A 21616-nucleotide genomic window follows, 5' to 3' on the forward strand; every position below is an offset into this window, starting at 1 on the left:
CCCACGATCGTTCCTGATTATATTCCATGCTCAATTATGTGTGTGCGTGCACACACACACACACATAAGCTGCTCATCCATATTTCCAACCTGGGAATCGATGCTCTCCATCTCCTCACGCAGAGATTGATGACCCGTTTCCTGCCGCAGAGGAAGAAGGCGAGGGAGGGAGTGTGTTTTGTGTGTGCGTGTCTCTCCAGCGTGTGCGCGTGAGTTCAACACTGGAGGTCTTCCACGGGGGAGGAGGATTTTTGGGTATGAATGTACGATAAATGATGCTCGCCAAGCACAAACTCTTTAGAACATTCGGGCTCATGTTAGCATTGTTAGCCTAGCAGCCTGTATCTGTGGCTGGTTAAGGGGCGGTTTCGAACCAGCAGCCAACGGACCGTCTTACGGTGGGGTGTGAAGCGGTTGATATAACTGGTGATATAAAATGAACGCCCCCCCCTCCCCCCCCACCTACCCCAACAACTGACCCCCCAACCCCCTGTGGAGAAGCACACACAACTTATGGTGCAGTGTCTGGCCTGCCTTGCTCAAGGGCAACGCACCACACCCACAGAAACCCCGATCCACAGCATGTCCGCGAGCGCCGTGGTAACGCTGGTTAGTCTAGGTTTAGTTTCTGGAGTTTGTCGGGAAATCAGGTGGTTAATGCTGGCGTTTTGTACGTCCCTTAATTGATTTTGACGTCATATTTAATGTTATCCACATGCGGAATCACTTCCTTGTTCATAAATCATAGTCATGAGACTTCAATAAGAGTGTTTGTTTCTGCCGCCATTTTGAATACCTGGTCTGAATATAAACTGCAATTTCTGTTTAGTTCTGGTCGACTGACAAAATAAACCTTAATTAGAAGATCTACCTTTTTTGGCTGCAGATGGTCAAATATAATTATTATTATAGATGTATATATGTCTTGAGATTTGAAATACACACAATCACAAACTGTCTTTCGGAGTGACTGAAATTATTCGGTGCAAATACAGCTAGCTAATGCTAGCGACTATAGCGGGCATTTTAAACTGTCAGTTGGTACTCAAGATGGCGGCCGTGCTACGTTAGCTTACACACAGCTGCGGTTCCTAATGACGCCTAATCATTCAATGCATCAGCTGATGGCAAGTTGGTAGCTAACTAGCATACAACGCCGTAAAAACTAGCCTAACTTATTCTAATCCCCTTCCTCAGTATCTGGGGGAACTTGATTTTAAATAATTTCTCCCTCTTCCATCATCGGGGCTAGGATTAACGGTTTTACAAACACTACATCCTCCTTAAGAAATCTCCCTCCGTGTACACGAGTAATAGCCTACAATGTAAATACAACAGCCAAATCGCCCTTAAACTGAAGTTGACTTGAGAAGATGATGACAAAAGAAAATAGAAACACGTACTTTAAGCACTAGCACAGTATTGAAATGTTGTTCTGATATCTACCATGGGGTTCATACACTGGAATGAGGCCATCCTGCCTGGATATGTTTTCTTCCTTAGGACAGTGGCATTATATTATACAGAGGGCGTAGTTTGTCAATATGTATAATTTAGCAGCGATGCGCATTGGATTCTATGTTTATTTTTGTAAATATCGAGAAAGTATTGTGAATGAACATTTGTTGAATGGTTTTTTTCTGAAGCCATTTATGGCGAAAAACCCTGCGGCTTTTGAAAATGTGAGTACTCTACATAGCATATTTTGTATGTAAAGCGGCAGCGTTTAAAAAACTATTATTAGAAGCTGATGAAACTATGTAAAACCTGAGGATAGCTCACTGAACCTGTAATTACAAATGTACATAACAGAATGGCAGAACATTTTTGTCTATTATTAAATGTAAACAATACCGCCGTTGTCTCGTCTTTAATCTTTTTCTACAGAATATATATATATACACACACGTATATAGGGCTTTCCAATCGTCTTCAGATACCGCTTTATATCCTGCGTGTGTGTGTGTCTGTGTGTGGTTGAGATGCATTCATTGAAGTTTCATAACCTTTCATCCCTAATGCATGTATGCTGACAATCGTAATTTGACATTCTCATACCATTTCTTCTCTATATAGATGTATGAATGAATGTATATTGACGGTAATCAGCATACATACATCTCTTAGGTATGTATGACTATAATCCTAATATGAAATTTCCATGCTGCTTCTTTAATCTGTTTCTAGCATATATCAGGAAGATCCAAATCGTTTTAAGATACTGCTACCTGTCTATCTGCTGCAGATACCCGTCTATCTGCTGTGGCGACCTGTCTATGTACTCTAGCTACCTGTCTACCAGCTCTATTCTATAATCCTGTCTAGCTGCTCTGTTTACCCTGCAGTAATCTGCTCCTGTTCTGTCTACTGCTGATAAGTGTTCTGTTGCTAAATCCTCTGATTTGGCCCCGGCACAGCGCAGCCACCAACCCGCCTCATTATCCAAACTAGTCTCTCTACCGCCGCTAATCTCTCCTGAAACTTACCTCCGCGCAGAGTCCAATCACACCGCCGGCACAGACCGCCTCTCCAGTTTTCCAGGTCATCCAGTTTGTTTTTTTTGCGTTATGTCGTTTTTTTTGTTTTTTTTTTCCCCTCAAATCGTATTAGAGCGAACGCCCCCGCGGTGTTGGGCCGGTCGCTCCCCGGCCGCTGTCACAAACCGGCCGCGCGGCAATCCATCCTCGGGATCTCGGAGTACAGTGTGAACAAAGTTAGGGTGTGTAATTTAATTGTCAGAAAATTGTACTGTGGTGTATTTATATATATATCTTCCATCGTCTCCCTGCTGTCAGCAGTATTGGACACAATTAGGGGACTTCACTCGCAAGGCCAGCGCTTCATTCCCTCTCAACTTAGTTTGCGGAACTTCTCGTCACTTCTTGTCGTACTTCTACACTGACCTCTGTGCTCAGCTACTTGTAAAGCAGTTGAATGCTGAAACCTCTCACTGGCATGACTCAATGTGTGGTATTAATTAGGTATTCAGTATCTGTGGATACCTAATGTTCTTGCGATTTGTTTTTCTTATCGAAAACGTTATCAGAACAGTTCATTAAAATAGCTTGTATAATATGCAAAGGTAATGCCATCCAGGGAGTAGTTGATGCTTCAATTGGAACCAAAATCATCGTGGTTCCAATTTTCTGCCACAAATCAAAAAACAACCTCAACCATTAGTTAATCCTCCCCAAGCATTAGCCATGGTTAGGGATTCAACAACTCAAATAAGCAATCTGTGAAACCACTCCTAAAAGAACAGGAGCTGATCTAGCCTAGCGCTAAGCTAACCATAAGATCCATGAAACCACTCTTAAGGCCTTGTTCACATCTAGCGTTTTTTTTAATCTGCCAGCACTTGTTTTACATTATATTCCTACTGAGTAGAGCGTTTCTTGAAAAAGTCACGGCCGTTCTTTTAAACGCCTCTCCCAGCGTTTTTTCCTGCCATACGGAGCGTTGAAAAAAGTTCAACTTTCAGGAAGAAAGCGGCCGACGTCAGGCGTCTTTTTGGCAACTGACCAATCACAGGCGGAACATTGACGCTTCGTCCCGAAGGAAACTCTCAACTGTCAAAACAAGAAACAATTGCGGACAAATCACTCGGGAAAGTGCCGGTGGAACGATAAATAGTTTTAATTACAGAACATGTCTAGATCTACGACATGTATAATGGGCTCTAGCCTGGATAGGTAGTAGGCGAGTAACGTCGGGTCTAGAATGGGTTCGTTGCAAGGCGATAGAAAAAACGCTCTCGGCGCTTTTAGGGCAAAAAACGCTGCCAGCTTTTTTTTTTGTTGAAAAAACGGTGGGCTCAACTTTTCCCGATTACAAAAAACTCTAGATGTGAACACGGTCTTAATTAACAGGAGCTGATCTAGCCTAGCGCTAAGCTAACCATAAGATCCATGAAACCACTCCTTAAAGAACAGGAGCTAATCTATTTTAGCGCTAAACTAACCATAAGATCCATGAAACCACTCCATAAAGAACAGGAGCTAATCTAGCCTAGCGCTAAACTAACCATAAGATCCATGAAACCACACCTTAAAGAACAGGAGCTAATCTAGTTTAGCGCTAAGCTAACCATAAGATCCATGAAACCACTCCTTAAAGAACAGGAGCTAATCTAGCCTAGCGCTAAGATAACCATAAGATCCATGAAACCACTCCTAACAGAACAGGAGCTGATCTACCATCGCCTAGTGCTAAGCTAACCATTAGCGACAGGGGTTTCCGACTAACGTACTGGTGGTGACAGACAGTCCCGCCCCTTGGCAGTGAGCTGGGGTCCTTAATCGGCCCGCTCCAGAACTGTCCGGGGTGTGCCAGAACGCAACGGGACGTCTGGCCTAGATAGCCGTTGACCCACAACACAGAGGGACCAGCAGGGGGGTGAGCATGGTGTCCATACGGCTCTAGCCTCGCCCTCCCATCTACTGAGGCTCTCGAATCACCGTTAAAGGTGACATATGATACCACCAGGTGTGAGTGTGATTAGCCGTTACAAGCCTTTTTGAATATCTACCTCTTCTGTCATCACAAGTGGGCGTGTTCACCTACATGTATGATGAATAGATGAGCAGCGTTTGCTACAGCCCACTGGGTAGACAGATTTTTCCAGCACACATCTAGGTGGACACGCCCACTTGTGATGTCAGAAAAGGCAGATTTTCAAAGCGGCTTGTAACGTCTCATCACACTCACACCTGGTGGTGTAATGTGGGACCTTTAAACTACGGGACGAGACCCAAAGCGGTATGACGATCTAGGTGGACCACATGAACCTCTGAGCACACTGCTGTACAGTATGTGCTTCTACAGAAGGGCCACTAACCTTATATTCACCCTACCTCCATCCGTCGACGGATGGGGGATTTCTGACGTATCCATGTGTTTCCCCGGGTGGTATTACAAAGGCGTTTTCATTGGACAGTGTTTTCACGCATATTTGCATAACGAGATCTGGTTGGTGGACGGATCCGTCACTGACTGAAAAGTTGAAAAATTTTAAACTTTTTGACACAGGCAACGGTGCCGACAGAACGGACAGATCCACAATGCATTTCGAGAGCGCCCTATGCAAAGTCAATGAGATCCGTCGACGGACGCATGTAGTGTGAACGTAACATAACGACCCGCACACACAATCAAACATGTATACACACATTTGTATACTCATCCTGCACAGCCTTTATTCATAGGTCACAGGTTTATGTATACAGAATTTTATTTCAATCAATTCATGAACTTCTTCATATTTCAGACCCAAGATTGTTCCATTTGATGTGATTTGAAAATGAAAAATTATGAATCCTTCTTTAATATTTCTGCCCTTCAAAATAAAATAACACAGACAACTTGAACAATGTTGCACACAATAAAAGTCCCCCAGTCTCCATGTACAGTGTCTTTATTAGCAGTGACTTGGGTCCACATATGGCCACAGGAAACAGGAAGTGGGTCAGAGGACCAATCATCCTCAGTCTGATTCATTAACGGACCAATCAAGTCCCCCGGGCCTCTAAACCAATGGCGAGACAGGAGACAGCCGTGATATTGGCACATTTAGCATCACAGGAAGAACACAGGACATGTCTGATGTGATCTGAAACTGAAACTGAAACATTAGTGTGCTCGAGTGAGGGACTTAGAGGTCTCTTCAGATCCATCTCAACGCATGTGGTATGACTGCAAAAAGATGTAGAAAAACAAATGCATAGCTCATAAATACCGAGTACAGTTTGCTGATGTGTTGTGTTTGACAGAAGCAGTAAACATTGGATCCCGGCAGTCCTCAAGGTCCACTACTGACGGTCTCTCTCTCTCTCTCTCCACAGGTCCTGTTTAACCCAGCCATGAATGACGGGGATTATTGTGCACGTACTGTATGTGGGTGTCCTTACATACACTTTGTTTGTGGGTCCTCACATACCATCTGTGTTTGTGTGTCTGTGTTCTCCCATACCGTCTGTGTGTGTGTGCGTGTCCTCACGTACCGTCTGTGTGTTTGTGTGCGTGTCCTCACGTACCGTCTGTGTGTTTGTTTGCGTGTCCTTGCATACCGTATGTGTGTGTGTGTGTGTCCTCCTGTACCGTCTGTGTCCAGAGTGACATCTGGACATACGGTATCTTACTAGGTGTGTTGTTTTGAAGCTAACAAACCAGATGTTAAGAAACACAAGGGTTTATCTTTACAAACATAATATCTCAATCTCCCTCCGTACATTAGCAAACACACACACCACGTATACACACACACACACACGTGTCAGGTATGTGCTTGTCCAAAGAGTATCCAACAGGTGTGCGCCTCTTAGCTAGAAGGTCCCTGTCCCTAAACAGACACGCCCACTGTTCCCCGTCCTCTTCTTGTGATTGGTCAGAAACTTTTCATAGCCTTTTAAGGTAGAATCTTTTTTTTTTGTGGCAAAGTCTACGTACATTAAAAATATATATATATATGCTGTATACATCTCTCCTCTCGCAGGACCAGAATCACATTATTTACACCTGACGCGTTCAAAACGATGACAGTTGATGTATGAAAAGTACTGTTTGATAAAACGACAATAGTTGGTGACATACATTATTCTTTAGACGTGTAGTAAAGAAAATGTCGACATGAGCAAAACAGAAAGTAAACCAGAATTGTGCTTTACTATGAATTCCGTCAAATTCCGGAAGGATTTCAAAGAAAATTGGAAAAATATCTCTGAACAACCCGACAAAATAATCACATTTCCAATGGAGGTGAGCATGAAAAAACGCTCTCAGAAAAATCACTCATCACACGTTGAAAGGAAAAACAACGATAAACGTTATGTGGGCGGTGACCCCATGTGCTTTTACCGAACACACAAACCAACTTACCACTCGCACGCACAGAGATGTGACCCCAAAACAAACGAGGCACAGTGAGCCTCGAACACACAACCATCTTACTTCATATACGGCACGGCCACAGATTACCTCAGGAAAATCTTCAACAATTACTATTAATCTTATTTTCAATTTCTTCTTCATAATTTCTTTTAAACATTTAGGAACGTTCCGGAAAAAACAAAACTCCATCCTCAGTGTTTCACTGTGCGGCGTCTTTAGTAGAAAACGGCGTTCCTATTCTGTACACGTTCCAAACCCCTTCCCAGCTCAGTTTGGATGGACACCCTGACCGCTGTTGTGATCCCATGAGCAAAAGTTTTCCGCGAGTGTGTGTGTGTGTGTGTGTGTGTGTGTGTGTGTGTGTGTGTGTGTGTGTGTGTGTGTGTGTGTGTGTGTGTGTGTGTGTGTGTGTGTGTGTGTGTGTTGCACTAGTCTGATGGTGTTCCTGCACCTCCCGTTTCACGGCAGGAGCGAGCGATGATGGACTGGGATTGCAGGGAAAACCTGTCGACGTTGATTTTGGCCAGCACCTCCTCTTGCTCCGAGTCTGCTCCTCCCGGGTCGCAGGAGACGCTCACCTCCGGGTCCAAGACTCGCCAAAAAGATCAAGTGATGTTTAGAGAACGAGGAGTCGAGGGAGGAGGAGGAGCAGGAGGAGGAGAGAGAGAGAGAGGGAGGGAGGAAGCCTCTCTGTTCATCTCTCTCCCTCTCTCTCCACACTTGAAAACGAGTCTGTCCCTCTCTCCACCCTGGCCCCAGGAGGGTACGGCTGGGTGGTGGGGAGGGCTAGTCAGAGAGCAGCAGGAGGTGGAAGAGAGGGCCAGGCAGCAGCAGAGCCGTGCCCAGCAGAAGGGGCCCCAGGCTGGGCTTGGAGCTGGCGTCCGACAGGCCCGGGGACGGAAGGGTGGAGTCCTCCTCGTCTCCCCACAGTCTGTCGTTCTCCTGGGGAGAGAGAGAGAGAGGGAGAGGGATAGAGAGGGGGGGGAGAGTGAGGGAGAGAGAGAGACGTGGCCATTAAAAAACCTTCTTTATCCCAATTTCAGGCCCAATTATACTCTTTCTAGGGGCACAATGCTCCAAGCCCCCATTTATTTCTGACACACTAGCACACACACACTTATTATTTTATTCCCTTCATCTCTCCCTCACTCTCCCCCTTCTCTCCCTCTCTCCTCATCTCTCTCACTCTCCCCACCTCTCACTTTCTTTCTCTCCCCATTCCTCTCTCTCCCTCCCTCTCTCTCTTTCCCCCTCCCTCTCTCTCTCCCTCCCTCTCTCTCTCTCTCTCTCTCTCTCTCTCTCTCTTTCCCTCTCCCTGCCTCTCTCTCCCTCTCTCCCTCTCTCTCTCCCTCTCTCCCTCTCTCTTTCCCTCCCCCTCTCTCCCACTTTCTCCCCCTCTCTCTGTTTCGGAAGCGTCAGGACAGGTCATCCATCACTAGAACCGAACTGAGCAGACGCACGCACACACACACACACACACACACACACACACACACACACACACACACACACACACACACACACACACACACACACACACACACCTGAAGCCATCTTGGAATAAAGCTGTCTGCGCCCCTTCCCCTCCCCGGAGAGACACCAACATTTAGGGTGTTTTGGGGGGGGGGGGGGGGGGGGGGGCGGGGGTGAGTGAACAGTTTTAAGATGCAGTGGGGGTGACTGGATGACAAACGCCTCAGGGGAACAGCATCCTCCTGCACCTTAAACAGCATTAAGGGGGCAGGATGGCAGTGGGTTCCCATACTGGCCCAAAGCTACCGGCTCACAATAATCGTCGCCAGCTAAGAGTCAGACTGGCACTTAAAATTGTACCTAGCATCGTGCAGCACCTTATCCCAGCTGTCTTTGTTATATACAGAGAATGGGTTAACCTAGCAATTGTAAGTGCTTGGCACTTGTTTCTATGAATATCTTTATATTGCAGATAGCGATTTGTTTTTGTTTCTCTTTTTTCTGACAAATGTACTTATTGAAAGTCCCTCTGGATAAAAGCGTCTACTAAATGCCCTGAATGTAAACGTAGCCAAACGGTAGCTAGCTGATCGCTAGCTAAAGTCAAGGATGCAACTTTTGTCACATTTCCCCAACGATAAATTTTTTCAGAACGATTTCATTGTTTTTTCACTTATGTTCACACTCATTCGAGGGGCAGGTAAGGGGGAGGGGGAGTGTCTGTGGTCGTGTGTGCGTGCACGTGTGAGTGTGTATGTTTGTATGCGTGCGTTTGCGTGTTTGTGTGTGAGTGTGCGTGTTTGTGTGTGTGTGCATGTATGTGTGTGGGTGTGCTAACCTGAGTGGGGATCTGTGCCCTCAGAATGCTCTGCTCCGTTTCCATGGATACGGGTGCGGTGGGCACCTGCGGGGCGTTGAGGGTCTCTGTGGCCGGGGGGGGCGTGGGGGGGTGGCTGGACGCCGTTCGGTCGTCTGAGCCGTTGCCGAACGCCTGGATGGAGTTTTCTGAAACGCAGGACGTGATTGGTTAAAATTCTGTGTTCACCGTGACGACGAAGGGGGACGCCTTAACCAAACGGACATGGAGGTCAAACAATCAGCATCAAAAACAAACCCGAACCTAACCTTCAAACCAACACTAAAACCAACAAAGCCTAACCCTAAACCAACCTTAAAACCAGACCTAAGCCTTAACACTAATTCAAACCTATCCTTAAAACCAACCCTAAAAACACCTTCAAACCTCAACTGAAAAATAAACTCTAACCCAACTTTAAACCAACCCTGACCTAACCCTCAAGAATTACCCGTGTTGTGTATATCAGTAGCTGTGTGGGTGCGTCGCGTGATGGCCTTGTTGCGATCACGTGACCGCAGAATGACCATCACATGACCGTCACATGAACCGTGGCGTGCGACTAGGAGGACATGAAAAGCGGACGTTTGTCTCTGTCCCGCCGCTGATGAGAAAATGAGCTTCATCTTCCCATCAGACACCAGCTCCACGCCGTCTCTAGTCTCAACAGAGGTCCCTCCCCTTGGGGGCTCTTAGTGATGAGGCTGCTCCTCACATGGGAAGTGTGTGTCGTGTGTGAGTGCGGCTCTGGTGTGAGTGTGTGTCGGGTGTGAGTGTGTGTGGGCTGCAGGTTTCTGGTGGCATTCAAGGACGACTCACCCTCTCGGAGTGAGTCAACGCGAGCGTGAATCGCGCGGCGCCTTCTGAACGGAAACCCTTCAGAGGATGACCTCTAAAAAAACATCCTACAAAAAACGTATAGGAGGCTGAGAGTTAGCATTAACATACGCCAACGTAGTGAAACCGTGAGCCAAACATCGCATGAAGTACACATAGCGTGTGTGAGCATATAAACATGGCTAGCTACCAACAAGGTTTGATACAGTGCGGTATTTTTCATAACTGTGCAGACACTGACAGATTGTAGGGTTGTGAGAGAGAGAAGGCTTTCTGTGCCGGCTGTGCTCGATAAATAACTAATCGCTGTGAATGGAACTGTTGAGAAATAAGTGCTTGTTTGGTTCACTTCGGTTTGGATAAGGAATCACTGGGGGATGTGTCTCCCGTGGCAACAGTAGAACGGTACAAAAACAAACTTCAAGGTGCTGTTTACCGTCGAGGTTTACTGGAAGTAAAGTATTTTTTAAGTTTGCACCGGCATCGCTCACCTCCCCTTAATTATAACGTCCACATCAGGGCTTTTCTTGCTAGGTTGTCAGTTTTCATTTCTAAACTCTTACTAATTGAGGAGGTCTGTATAAATGGTTACTCTTATCATTTAAACATAATGTAGAGAGCACATCCTCATGCAGAAGCATAAAAGCAGGTTTGAGGTATGATTTACTCTTTATCTTCACCGTCTGCCTTGCAAATAAAGAATTCATTTGAATACCTGACACATTTATTGCTTGCGAAATCTCACAGAGGGAGTTTCAAATGAAGATCACGTAATTTTCAGTTGACCTGCCACTCCAAACAAAACATCACCTCTACCTACCTTCCTATCGTTATTCCTCTTGCTCTCGGTCTTCGTTCCTCTCTCCATTTCTTCCAGACTCTTTTTCCTTCACTCTCTCTCTCACGCCCCTCTCTCTCTCTTTCGCCCCTCTCTCTCCCCCAATCTTTTTCTCTCTCTCTCTTGCCAATCTCTCTCTCCCTCTTTCGCCTTTCTCTCTCTCTTCCGCCAAACTCTCTCCCCAACTCGTTCTCTCTCTCCCTCTCACCCCTCTATCTCTCTCGCTCTCTCCCCAACTCTTTCTCTTTCTCTCTCTCTCTCTCACTCTCAAACAGACCCTGTCTCTCCACCTGAACATCTGGGATCTCCACCTTAAGGTTCCAGTGGACCGTAAACGTACAAAGCTCTACTGGAAATGTTCTCTGGGTGAGACTCATCGTGGCACGCACCATATGGCAGACGGCCGACTATGCTGCACATCACCCTGTCCATCACCACGCCATCAGGCCTCGGCTGATCCACCTGTAGGCATCGGTCTCCATGGCGACAGAACCACAGCTGGAGCATCATTTCACGAGCCGGGCCTCGAGCCAAACATAGCCACCACAACCAACCCTTGATTTGAGAACGACTTCACCTTGAATCCTCCTCACGTCCGTAAATATTTATAAATGTTATGCATGTGTGTATGTACGTCATAGATTCTGACTTTACCTGGCGCTACCGAGCTGGGTAGAGGTGGAGTGATTCGGAGAACGTCGCTTAAAGTCAGGTAGTACACTTTGCTTGTCATCGTCTCTGCTTTTAGCCGAGAAAATAAGAGTGCAGAGAGTGAGTCGGCAGGTAACCTGGAGTGACTAACTGAGGCTGGGAACGCCTGGAATTAGACCGTCTAGTTCCGCCATCATCCTCCGGGGAACTGGCCCAGTCTATTATTAAAACCCTGTTTTCTCCGGGGACACGAGGAAATGTCCTTCCCCTCTGATTCGCTTCTGGAGATTGTACATCACGCTGTTTGCATCAACGGCGCTTTTTAGTTCTGAGGAAACAACTTCGAAAAAACTTCGAAAAAACCCCCACAGAGGGTCCACGTTGGGGCTCAAAGGATTCAGCCGCTCTACACCTCGCTTCTGGAACTCTCTCCCACTTTCCATCCGCACTATAGAGTCTCTCCCCACCTTTAAAACCTCCACCAAAACTCCCTTGTTCCGACTGGCCTATCCTACTTAACTCCAACCATCAGCCAATTGAACGAATATGTTGCATTGTTTATTTTTTAAATGTGTTTGTTTTAACTGTATTTGCCTGTTTTCAAATGGTGTTTTGCTTGTCTGAACTGTATGACGACCTTCAGAGTTTTTGAAAGGCCCCCTGAAATAAACTGTATGATTATTATTATTATAAGAGGGGTGATGGGTGTACGCCGCGAACACACACATTCGGGAGGCTTCTGTCACACTTTCGATTCCGCCTCACAGAACACTCCTACAACCTACACACTCCGTAGAATCTCTCACTTCATCGCCGCACGCACGCGTTCACCAGGGTCTGAATGAGGGACGAACAAACCGCAGATTAGTATTCCAAAGGCATTCGTTTTCATTGGGCTAATGGTCTCCTCTGTGCCACAATTACTTTAGCGTGAAAGTCACTTCAATTAAAGTGCGCTCAGATGAAGACGTGCGCTGGAGAACCATCTATTACATTCTCTGTACCAGGTGTTCTCTGATGGATGAGGGCGCTCAGACAGTAGAAATGACATGATTCTGTCTGTCAGCAGCAAAGACCAATGGCTCTCTGGCTGCAGGCTCACTCACAAGCGAGACTTTGGAATGAATCCAAAGTGTTTAACATATCATCTGTACAAACGTGCAGACCATTTCACGGATACATTGTTCACTTGCACGGAGCTGAGAGACCAACACAGAAAGGGTCTTTAAGGGTCATGCTGCTGCTGCTACACATTCCTCCTGCACACCGCAGAGTGTTCGGGATCAAGGGAAGACTGGGAAACCAATGTTGTTTTATGTATAGAGAGAGATAGATAGCGAGAGAGAGAGAGAGATTGTGCGTACGTGTGTGTGTGTGTGTGTATGTGATAATGAGTGTGAGAGAGAGAGACTGTGTGTGTTGTGTTGACGTGTGTGTGTGTGTGTGCGTGCGTGCGTGCGTGTGTGTGTGTGTGTGTGTGTGTGATAATGAGTGTGAGAAAGAGACAGTGTGAGTGTGTATGTTATGTATGTGTGTTAGTGAGATTATGAGTATAAGAGACACAGTGTGTGTGTACGTGTTTGTGTGTGATAATGAGAGATTGAGAGAGTCATTGTGTGTGTGAGTGTGTGTGTGTGTGTGTGATAATGAGTGCGTGAGAGACTCAGTGTGTGTGTGAGTGTCTCTTTATCCACATGGCACAGCGGGGCCACAGACGGACTCGCTCGGCGGCGGCGGTCGTTAGCACCGCTAGCGCAGGTGGTAGAGTGTGTCGTTAGCGGTGAGCTAGCCGTAGCGTCGCTCAGCTAGCCCTGCTGACTGATGGGCCAGACGGAGAGAGAGAAAGGTGCTCCAGCTGTTGGTCTATGTCGCCCGCCCGATGCGTCTCCCCATTGTGACAGCTCCCGTACTAAGTGTTTGCTCGCGCCCTCGATGCTGTCCCGTCACGGCGGCGATGGGTCCTCTGACATCACAACTTCATCCTCCTCCCTCATCATTCCTTACATGTCTCCCCCTCTCGGGCATCTTTCCATCCATCCTACCACTCCCCCCCTTCCCCCCTCTCCCGCCATCCCTTCCTCCCTCTCCCTCCCTCCATCGATTCCTTCTACTCCCCTCCCTCCCCCCTCTCCTCCCCTCTCTCCCTTTCTCCCTCTCCCTCCCTCTTCTCCCCTCCCTCCCTCCCTCTCCTCCCCTCCCCTCCATCTCCTCCCTCCCTCCCACCCTCCCTCTCCTCCCCTCCCTCCCTCCCTCCCCTCCCCTCCATCTCCTCCCTCCCTCCCTCTCGTCCCTCCCTCCCTCTCCTCCCTCCCTCCCTCCCTCCCCTCCCCTCCATCTCCTCCCTCCCTCCCTCTCCTCTCCTCCCCTCCCTCCCTCTCCTCCCCTCCCCTCCCCTCCATCTCCTCCCTCCCTCCCTCTCCTCTCCTCCCCTCCCTCCATCTCCTCCCTCTCCCTCCCTCCCTCCCTCCCCTCCCTCCCTCTCTCCCTCCCTCTCCTCCCCTCCCCTCCCTCCCTCCCTCCCTCCCTCCCTCCCTCTCCTTCCTCCATCTCCAGTGTAACTAAATTCTAGAGGACTTTAGGAGTCCCAGCCCCACTATAACCAAACTCTTCCTCCTCCCTCCCTCCCCCCCTTCTGTCCCTCCCCTTACTCACTCCCCTCCCTCCCATCTCCTACCTGCCTCTCCTTCCCTTCCACCCTCTCCCCTCCCTCCCTCCCTCCCTCCCCCCTGGTGTTTATCCGTCTCCTCACCGCCTCTTAACCTTCCAGATCGGAAGAATAAAAAGGGACGAAAATAAAGAGAAATAAATGAGTCTCACCTCCGTTTGTCCTGTCGCTATTAGAGCCGCTTCTCCTCCTCCTCCTCCTCCTCCTCCTCCTGGGAGGGGGGAGGGAGGGGTGCAGACTGCATAGTGATGGGGTTATTAGGGCGAGACGGCTGGACAGCTGTTTTGGAGCATCGCTGCTCCTCATGGCTCAGCAGCAAGAGGAGGAGTGACCCTCCCTCTCTTTCTCCTCTCCCCCTTCCCTCCTCCTCTCTCCTCACGCTGAGGGCTCCAGTCTCTCTCCTCTCCCTCTCTTGTTCCTACCTCCTTCCTCCTTTCGTTTTAACTCGTCGGTGTCTTTGCCCTCCACTCTCTCTCTCTCTCTCTCTCTCTCCCTCTCTCGCCCTATCCTTTATATATCTTATCTTCTCTCGCTCCTCACTTTGCTCTGTTCCGACTTCATGCTTTTCCGTTTTTATTCTCTCCATCCTCTCTTCTCCTCTAACCTCTCTCCTCCCTCCTCCTCTCTCTCCTTGCCCCTCCCTCCCTCTGAATATCTCTCCTCCCTCTCTCTCTCTCTCTCTCTCTCGCTCTCTCTCTCTCTCTCTCTCTCTCGCCTCATTAATCCGTAGACAGGAAACCAAATTACGCCCAATTACAAAGTCATCAGAGGCCGTCCCGGGGCCTGCTTCAGCGAGACGGCCTCCACCACCCCTCCACCTCCACCCCCCCTCCACCTTCACCTCCCCCTTCACCTCCACCACCATCACCTCCACCACCACCCACATTACTAGCTCTACCTCCATCACCTCCTCCACCGCTATCAGCTCCTCCACAACCATCACCTCCACCACCACCATCAAACCACCTCCTCCACCACCCCTCCACCATCTACCTCCATCACCTCCTCCTCCACCTCACCTTCACCACCGTCAACTCCTCCATCCCACTACCATCTCCTCCTCCTCCACCACCACCACCCCCATCAATAAAACGAGACTTGAGGAAAATAAGGCGAAGATGTCGTCGCCTCCTGATCGCTGAGTGGCGTGTTCTACGACCGCTTGCGCTGCGTTGGCGCTCCCCAAGTTGGCGTGGGCTACAGTCGTGTGCGTTTGAGGCGTGCAATTGGCTTTCCGGGACGCAGTGGAACGGTGACGACCCTGCCTGACTCGGGGGGCGGGGCAGAGAGGCAGAGTGTGTACTCATGTCTTCCCTGTTTGTTGTTAATGTGTTTCCCATCGGCAGGGAACCGTTCCCAGCGATGGCAGGGTTTGAGTGTTGTCCCGTGCCAGTGAACAGCGCTGGGGGGATGGGATGTGTTGTTTACGAGCTGCAGACCCCCCAGGAGATGGCATCGCATTGGGAGGGGGTCCTCGGCAGAACAAGACGTCGACTCAACATCATGGAGCGAGTCATCGCTGGCGAGACCCTCATATATGTACACACACACATACACACACACGTGCATGCACACACACACACACACACACACACACACACACACACGAATCAAAGCACTGCGTTTAATTAACGTGTTGAATTTCACGCCAACTATTCTCAATGCGATTGTCACTTCCTGACACTTCAAAACCAGAATTAGCCCTTCGTCAACTTTAATTGGCGCTCTCTCTGAAAGTGGGCGGGGTTTCGCATCCCACTTCTTCCCGTGTCCGGGTAATCCTGTCAGCAATTAGCTCCCTCTATCAACGCTGCGCCGTCCAAAATGGAAAGTAGTTCCCCCAAAGTTTTTTGTGGCCCTAAACTAAAGCGGCAGCCGCTCCGTGATTGACGGCACGGAGCTCCGGCGCAGCGCGTCTCCCCTCCGTCGCTCAGCGACAGACTCCGCCTGCCAGACTCCGCCTGCCAGACTGCCGCTGACTGCCGCGTGCGGCTCGTTAGCGCTGATTAGCGCGCCGCTCCAGCAGAGGAGACGAGAGCCTTTTTTTTTTTTTTGGCGTCGCATCGCTAAGTGCTAGCGTCGTTATGGGAGCGGTTGGGTTTGTAGTTTGGGTCGCGTGTTTATTTACTCTTATTCCCCTTAGTGGGGAAACACGACTATCAGTTTCTTTTATTTCTGAGCTTTGAAAATAAAGATTATGTTTTATTTTTTTTTTCTGTTTCTCTCTCATGCTAACCACTTGAATCTCTGCCTCTTCAGTCTCGCTTTGGGCAAGGTGTCTTTGAGAGAACCGGCCGAGAGAGCGCGTGGGAGAGAGAGAGATAGAGAAAGAGAAAGAGCGAGTGGGAGAGAAGGACAGAGAGAGATGGAAAGAGAGAGGGAGAGAATTAGAGAGAGCGAGAGAGAATGAGAGAGAGACAAGAGAGGGAGAGACAGAGGTTTAGGAGAGGGAGAGAAAGAAAGAGAGAAGGAGAGAGATTTAGGATGAGAGAGAGAGAGCTCTAGGGTGAGAGTGAGAGAAAGGGAGAGAGATATAGAGCGAATAAGAGGGCGAGAGAGAGAGAGAGAGAGCGGCTGACGTCAGAATAAGCACCCCCTCGGGTTCAGAGGAAAATAACTGCTGGAGTTCGGCTGCTTCAGCAGAGAGGTCCTAGTGAGCCCAGCGTGGAGCTCATCATTTGGTTTTCAGTTCGGCCAAATGAGCCCTTGTACCACTGCAGAGGAGGGCCCCCACAGCTGCCTGTTTGATGCCTGGACCCCTGTAGGAGCACCCCTCGGTCTCTGTGTCTGAATGTGAGTGTTTGTGTGTGTGTGTGTGTGTGTGTGTGTGTGTGTTTGTGTTAGTGTGTGCTTGTCTCTCTGCGTGTCTGTGTATGTGCGTGTGTGTGTTCATGTGTGTGTGTGTGTTTATGTGTATGCGTGTGATTGTTTAGATGTGTGTGTGTGTGTGTGTGTGTGTGTGTATGTGCGTGTGTGTGGTTATGCGTACATGTGTGTGCGTGCGTGTACATGTGTACGTGTATGTGTGTATGTGCGTGGATATGTGTGTGTGCATGTTTATGTATGTGAATGTGTACGTGTGTGTGTGTGTGTTTATATGCGCGCTTGCATTTGTATGTGGGTGTGTGTAATGTGCATGAGCGTGTACGTGTATAGGTGTGTGTGTGTGTGTGTGCGCGTGCGTGTGCGTGTGTGCTTGTGTGTGTGTGTGCGCGTGGACCCACTGAGGCAGACGTTGTCCTGGAAGGCCTCCAGGAAGAGGTGGCACTGCTCCCGGTGGTTCCCGCTGGCCGCACATGAGCACCAGGGCGCCACGTTGGACGTGGAGTTGTCCAGGTAGTTGGGGGTGATGGTGCTTCCTGGAGAAGGAGAAACGGGGAACAGGGACTGGTGAAAAAAGTAACCATTAAAGCGTACCATTAAAGGTCCCATGACGTGCCACCAGGTGTGGGCTGATTAGCCGTTACCGGCCGTTTTGGAAATCTGTCCCTTGTGACGTCACAGGTGGGCGTGTCCACGTGACGGATAGATGAGCAACGTTTGCTGCAGCCCACTGGGTAGGCTGATAGACTGATCTATCCAGCACAGATCTAGGTGGACACGCCCACCTGTGATGTCATAAGGGACAGATTTCCCAAACGGCTTGTAACGGCTAATCAGCCCACACCTGGTGGGCTGATGTCATGGGACCTTTAAGGCCCAGTCCTGATCGCAGGGACCCGGGTTTGAATCCTGCCTTTAGTCCTTTGCCGCATGTCCTCCCCTCCATCTCACTATTTAATAATAAAGCATAAAACTTAAAAAAGGAAATCTTACAAAAAGTTCACTTCTTACTTAGCGACTGGACACATCCGTCATCGCCACGGTAACGCAGATATCCTTCACATGACGAACCGCCCTGAATCGTTTTTAGGATTTATTGCCTACCTATTCAGCAAATGGACTGCATTTATACGGCGCGTTTCCAACCGGTGGCCACTCAAAGCGCTTCACAATCTTGCCTCACATTCAACCATTCATGCACACATCCACACACCGGCGGCGGAGTCGACCACGCAAGGCAACAGCCGGCTCGTCGGGAGCAGTCAGGGTGCAGCGTTTCGCTCAGGGACACCTCGACACTCTAGCTACGAGGAGCCGAGGATTGAACCAGCGACCTTCCGGTTACCGGCCAACCCGCTCTACCTCCTGAGCCACACGCCGCTCAGTGATTCAGGCTCTTCTACGCTGCCCTTATTGGAGGACGTCTACAGTAATGTGATCCGGACTCCGTGCCCAGATCAGCACTCCTCCCTGTCCTCCTCCCTGTCCATGCTTCACCTCGGGACACCCGTTGACCTGTCAGGTAATCGGGAGGTCGCTAGTTCGATCCCCGGCTCCTCCTAGAGTGTCGATATTTCCCTGAGGAAGACACCTCACCCTGACTGCTCCTGGCGAGCTGGCTGTTGCCTTGCGTGGTTGACTCAATCGTCGGTTTGTCAATGTGTGTATGAACCGTTGTAAGTCGCTTTGGATAAAAGCTTCTGCTAAGTGCCCTAAATGTAAAATGTAATCCCTGGCTGAAAACTTGCTCCGACTACACTTCAAGGCATTAAGGCTAATTGGGCCAGTAAGGTTCTGTTAATGCTCTAGTGTGTGTGAGGGGTCTTGTTTACCCCCAGGGGCCGAGGGTCAGGGGGGGCCCGGCCGAGGTCAACGCTGTCGGAGCAAGGCTGCCCCGTATTGCCCCCTGGACAGGTGGGAAGTCGTCGTATCGAAGGATTAAACCACTTGTTTCACTCTCTAAGTGGAAACGGCCAGAGATCAAAGGGGTTGCCGGCTCCCTGGACAGACTGCCTGTCCGCCCCTTGGGCAAGGCCAGTTCTAGATCCTGCGTGCGGTGTTTGAACGGAAGGGGAGATGCGCCATCATTACGTAACCATGCCGACAGACTAGCTTAGTACCCTGATCACCGTGGTAACCTTCTGTGTAGCATGCCTCCCGCGATCACAAACCCAAAAGACGCAATTTTCTATTTTCGTCTGTGTTTAATGAGGTGTTTCTGTGGTTAATTTTGGGCTAAATGTTCAAAGGGCGCCACTCTAAACGGTTAAATCCGTTCTGACATTTCTCGACTACACCACAATACTAGGATAGAAATGTCATAGAAATACCAGTACCGGTATTTTCATTGATTTCCTGAGTGAACAGTGGAGCAAGCTGGCAATCTTTGATAAACGTATGGTGGCCCGCAGAGGACATTCCCGTAAAAGTTATTTTGCAGCCACTGGAGATTCCACTGAAGTACTTGTTCCTCCTGCTTTGTGAAGAAGAGCTTTTGTTTCTTATTTCCTAGAAGCGGTTTCCTGAGGGCATGGGGCACGTTGACAGGATGCGGAGGTAAAACGCCTTTACTTTGAAGAAGTCGGGGAGGAAAGAGAGCAATCTAAAATGACAAGAAAATGTGCTTTCTGCTTTTCCCTGGCAGAACCTCTCACCATCTCTCTCCTGGCACATCAACCTATTTTTCTCTGTCTGTCTCTCTTTCTCTCTTATCAATCTTTCTTTCTCTGTCTTTCTCTCTCCATCTCTCCTGTCTATCTCTCTGTCTCTCTCAATTTCTTGTTCACTCTCTCTGTCTATCTCTTTCCCTCTGTCTATCTCTCATCTCTCTCTATCTTTCTCTGACCCACTCCATCTCTTGTTCACTTTGTCTCCATCTCGCTCTGGCTATCTCTTTCTCTTTATCTGTCTCTCTCCATCTCTGTACTCTCTCTGTCTATCTTTATCTCTCTGTCTATCTCTCATCTCTCTCTCTCTCTCTCTCATCTCTCTTTCACTCTGATCACTCTAATGTGATCAGAGTGAACGAGTGTTAATCTCTCTTTCGCAATCATCTCTCTCTGTTCTTCTCTTCCCTTTCTCTCTCTCTTTCACCCTCGATATCTATCAAGCTCTTTTCTCCATCTCCATCATCGCTCCATAATGACACGTCGCGGACAAAGGCCAGCCTTTTTAAACAGCCATTTAATGCGCAGACCTCAGCTTATTTATCTGACGTCAAACTACAATGACTCCCTTAGTGACTCCTGGCCCCTGGAGCCGGGGGTAATCTCGGGAACGCCGGTCGATAATTGTAATTGCTCCGCTCGTAAAAGTGGACAACTTGGCCCTTCCCCGGCTCAGTCGCATCAATCAGCGGTGCCATCGATCACGCGGACGCAAGTCAGCACAGCGCAAGACTCCCTTTCATCCGCCCGTGATTTATGCTTTTGTGTCGCACCTTGTCTGACATCCACCTCTCCTACGCCCCCCCCCGACACAACCTCCAACACCACAGTTTGTTGACTATCTACCTGCTCGTACTTTGTAAGAGTACTTTAACTCAAGGACAGTTGAGAGGTGTTTGGAAATGGCTTCAATCGAAGACTATTTTATTTTTATGCAAATGTTCCACTAGAAACATCAGAGTTACACCCTTTGCCCATATTTGTAATGTCACAAATATGTCCCCAACAACGTAACATGCGGTTACATTTTTTGAGCAACTGCGGTTATGATTTTGAAATCGGGGAATGTAGTGTATAACGACTAGGCACTCGTTGCCATAACAACGTTAAGCGTGGCAGCTGAGTGTTTGGGAATCAGCGATAGAAGCGTCTATAAACCACCGGAGCAACGGTAGAAAGAGTTACATTCAAACTATTTTCAGGCGATTCCTCAAAAGGATATTCTTAATAACTGACAAACTAAATGTCATATACAATCATAGAACAAAGATTAGGACAATAAAATGCAAGAAATGTTATCAAAACCAATTTGAAACCCATCAAAATATTGCATTTTCCACTGAGAAAAAAATAAATGTCAGCCATCAAGTCTGTGTTCGCAGACAAAAACCTATTGCAGAAACCTTCTTAATATTGTAGAAGCATTATTGTGAAACTGCATTACCAGCTGTGGACCAACGTTATCATTAGTTAGTTATAACCCTCTGGGTGTGAGACCTGGTCGCGTGGAAACCGGGTGTCTTACCTATCAGGCCGGTGTAAGCCAGCAGACAGGCTCCGTAGTTGTCCTGTGTGCAGCCACTCGCTGTGGTCTCCGACGGCTGGCAGTCCCACTGGAACTGGGCCCACCGGGACCTGCAGGGGCAACAACATGGCATCTGGACGTTAGCTTCATGCTAGCGTCGTCTTGGTTATAGCGTTAGCTGATTATGCTCCAGAGCTGTTGTTTCTGTGTTAGCTGGAGAACATGTTAGCTTGGTCCAGTGCAGGCTAGACATAGCTAACACCAGTTGTGGCTAACATGACCTGCAGGGACAACAACAGGGCATCTGTACATTAGCTTTATGCAAGCGGTGTCTTGGTTTATTGTCATAGATGTATATACTGACGAGATATCACCTGAGCTGCGCTGTTCAGTGGAA

General features: G+C 48.6%; 1 protein-coding gene across 1 annotated transcript in view; it reads right to left on the reverse strand.

Moving 5' to 3' along the window:
- Nucleotides 1-5414: 5414 nt before the first annotated feature.
- Nucleotides 5415-21616, reverse strand: part of gfra4a (GDNF family receptor alpha 4a) — a 129944-nt gene continuing 113742 nt past the window's right edge. The window contains exons 5-8 of the mRNA XM_079752335.1: nt 21220-21329; nt 17430-17564; nt 9197-9363; nt 5415-7827 (exon numbers count right to left, since the gene is read on the reverse strand). Coding sequence (XP_079608461.1) covers nt 7672-7827; nt 9197-9363; nt 17430-17564; nt 21220-21329 — 568 coding nt within the window. The 3' untranslated portion in view covers nt 5415-7671. The remainder of the gene's footprint in view (nt 7828-9196; nt 9364-17429; nt 17565-21219; nt 21330-21616) is intronic.

This window comes from Pollachius pollachius, assembly GCF_949987615.1.
Source record: "Pollachius pollachius genome assembly, chromosome: 15".
NCBI classification, from domain to species: Eukaryota; Metazoa; Chordata; class Actinopteri; order Gadiformes; family Gadidae; genus Pollachius; species Pollachius pollachius.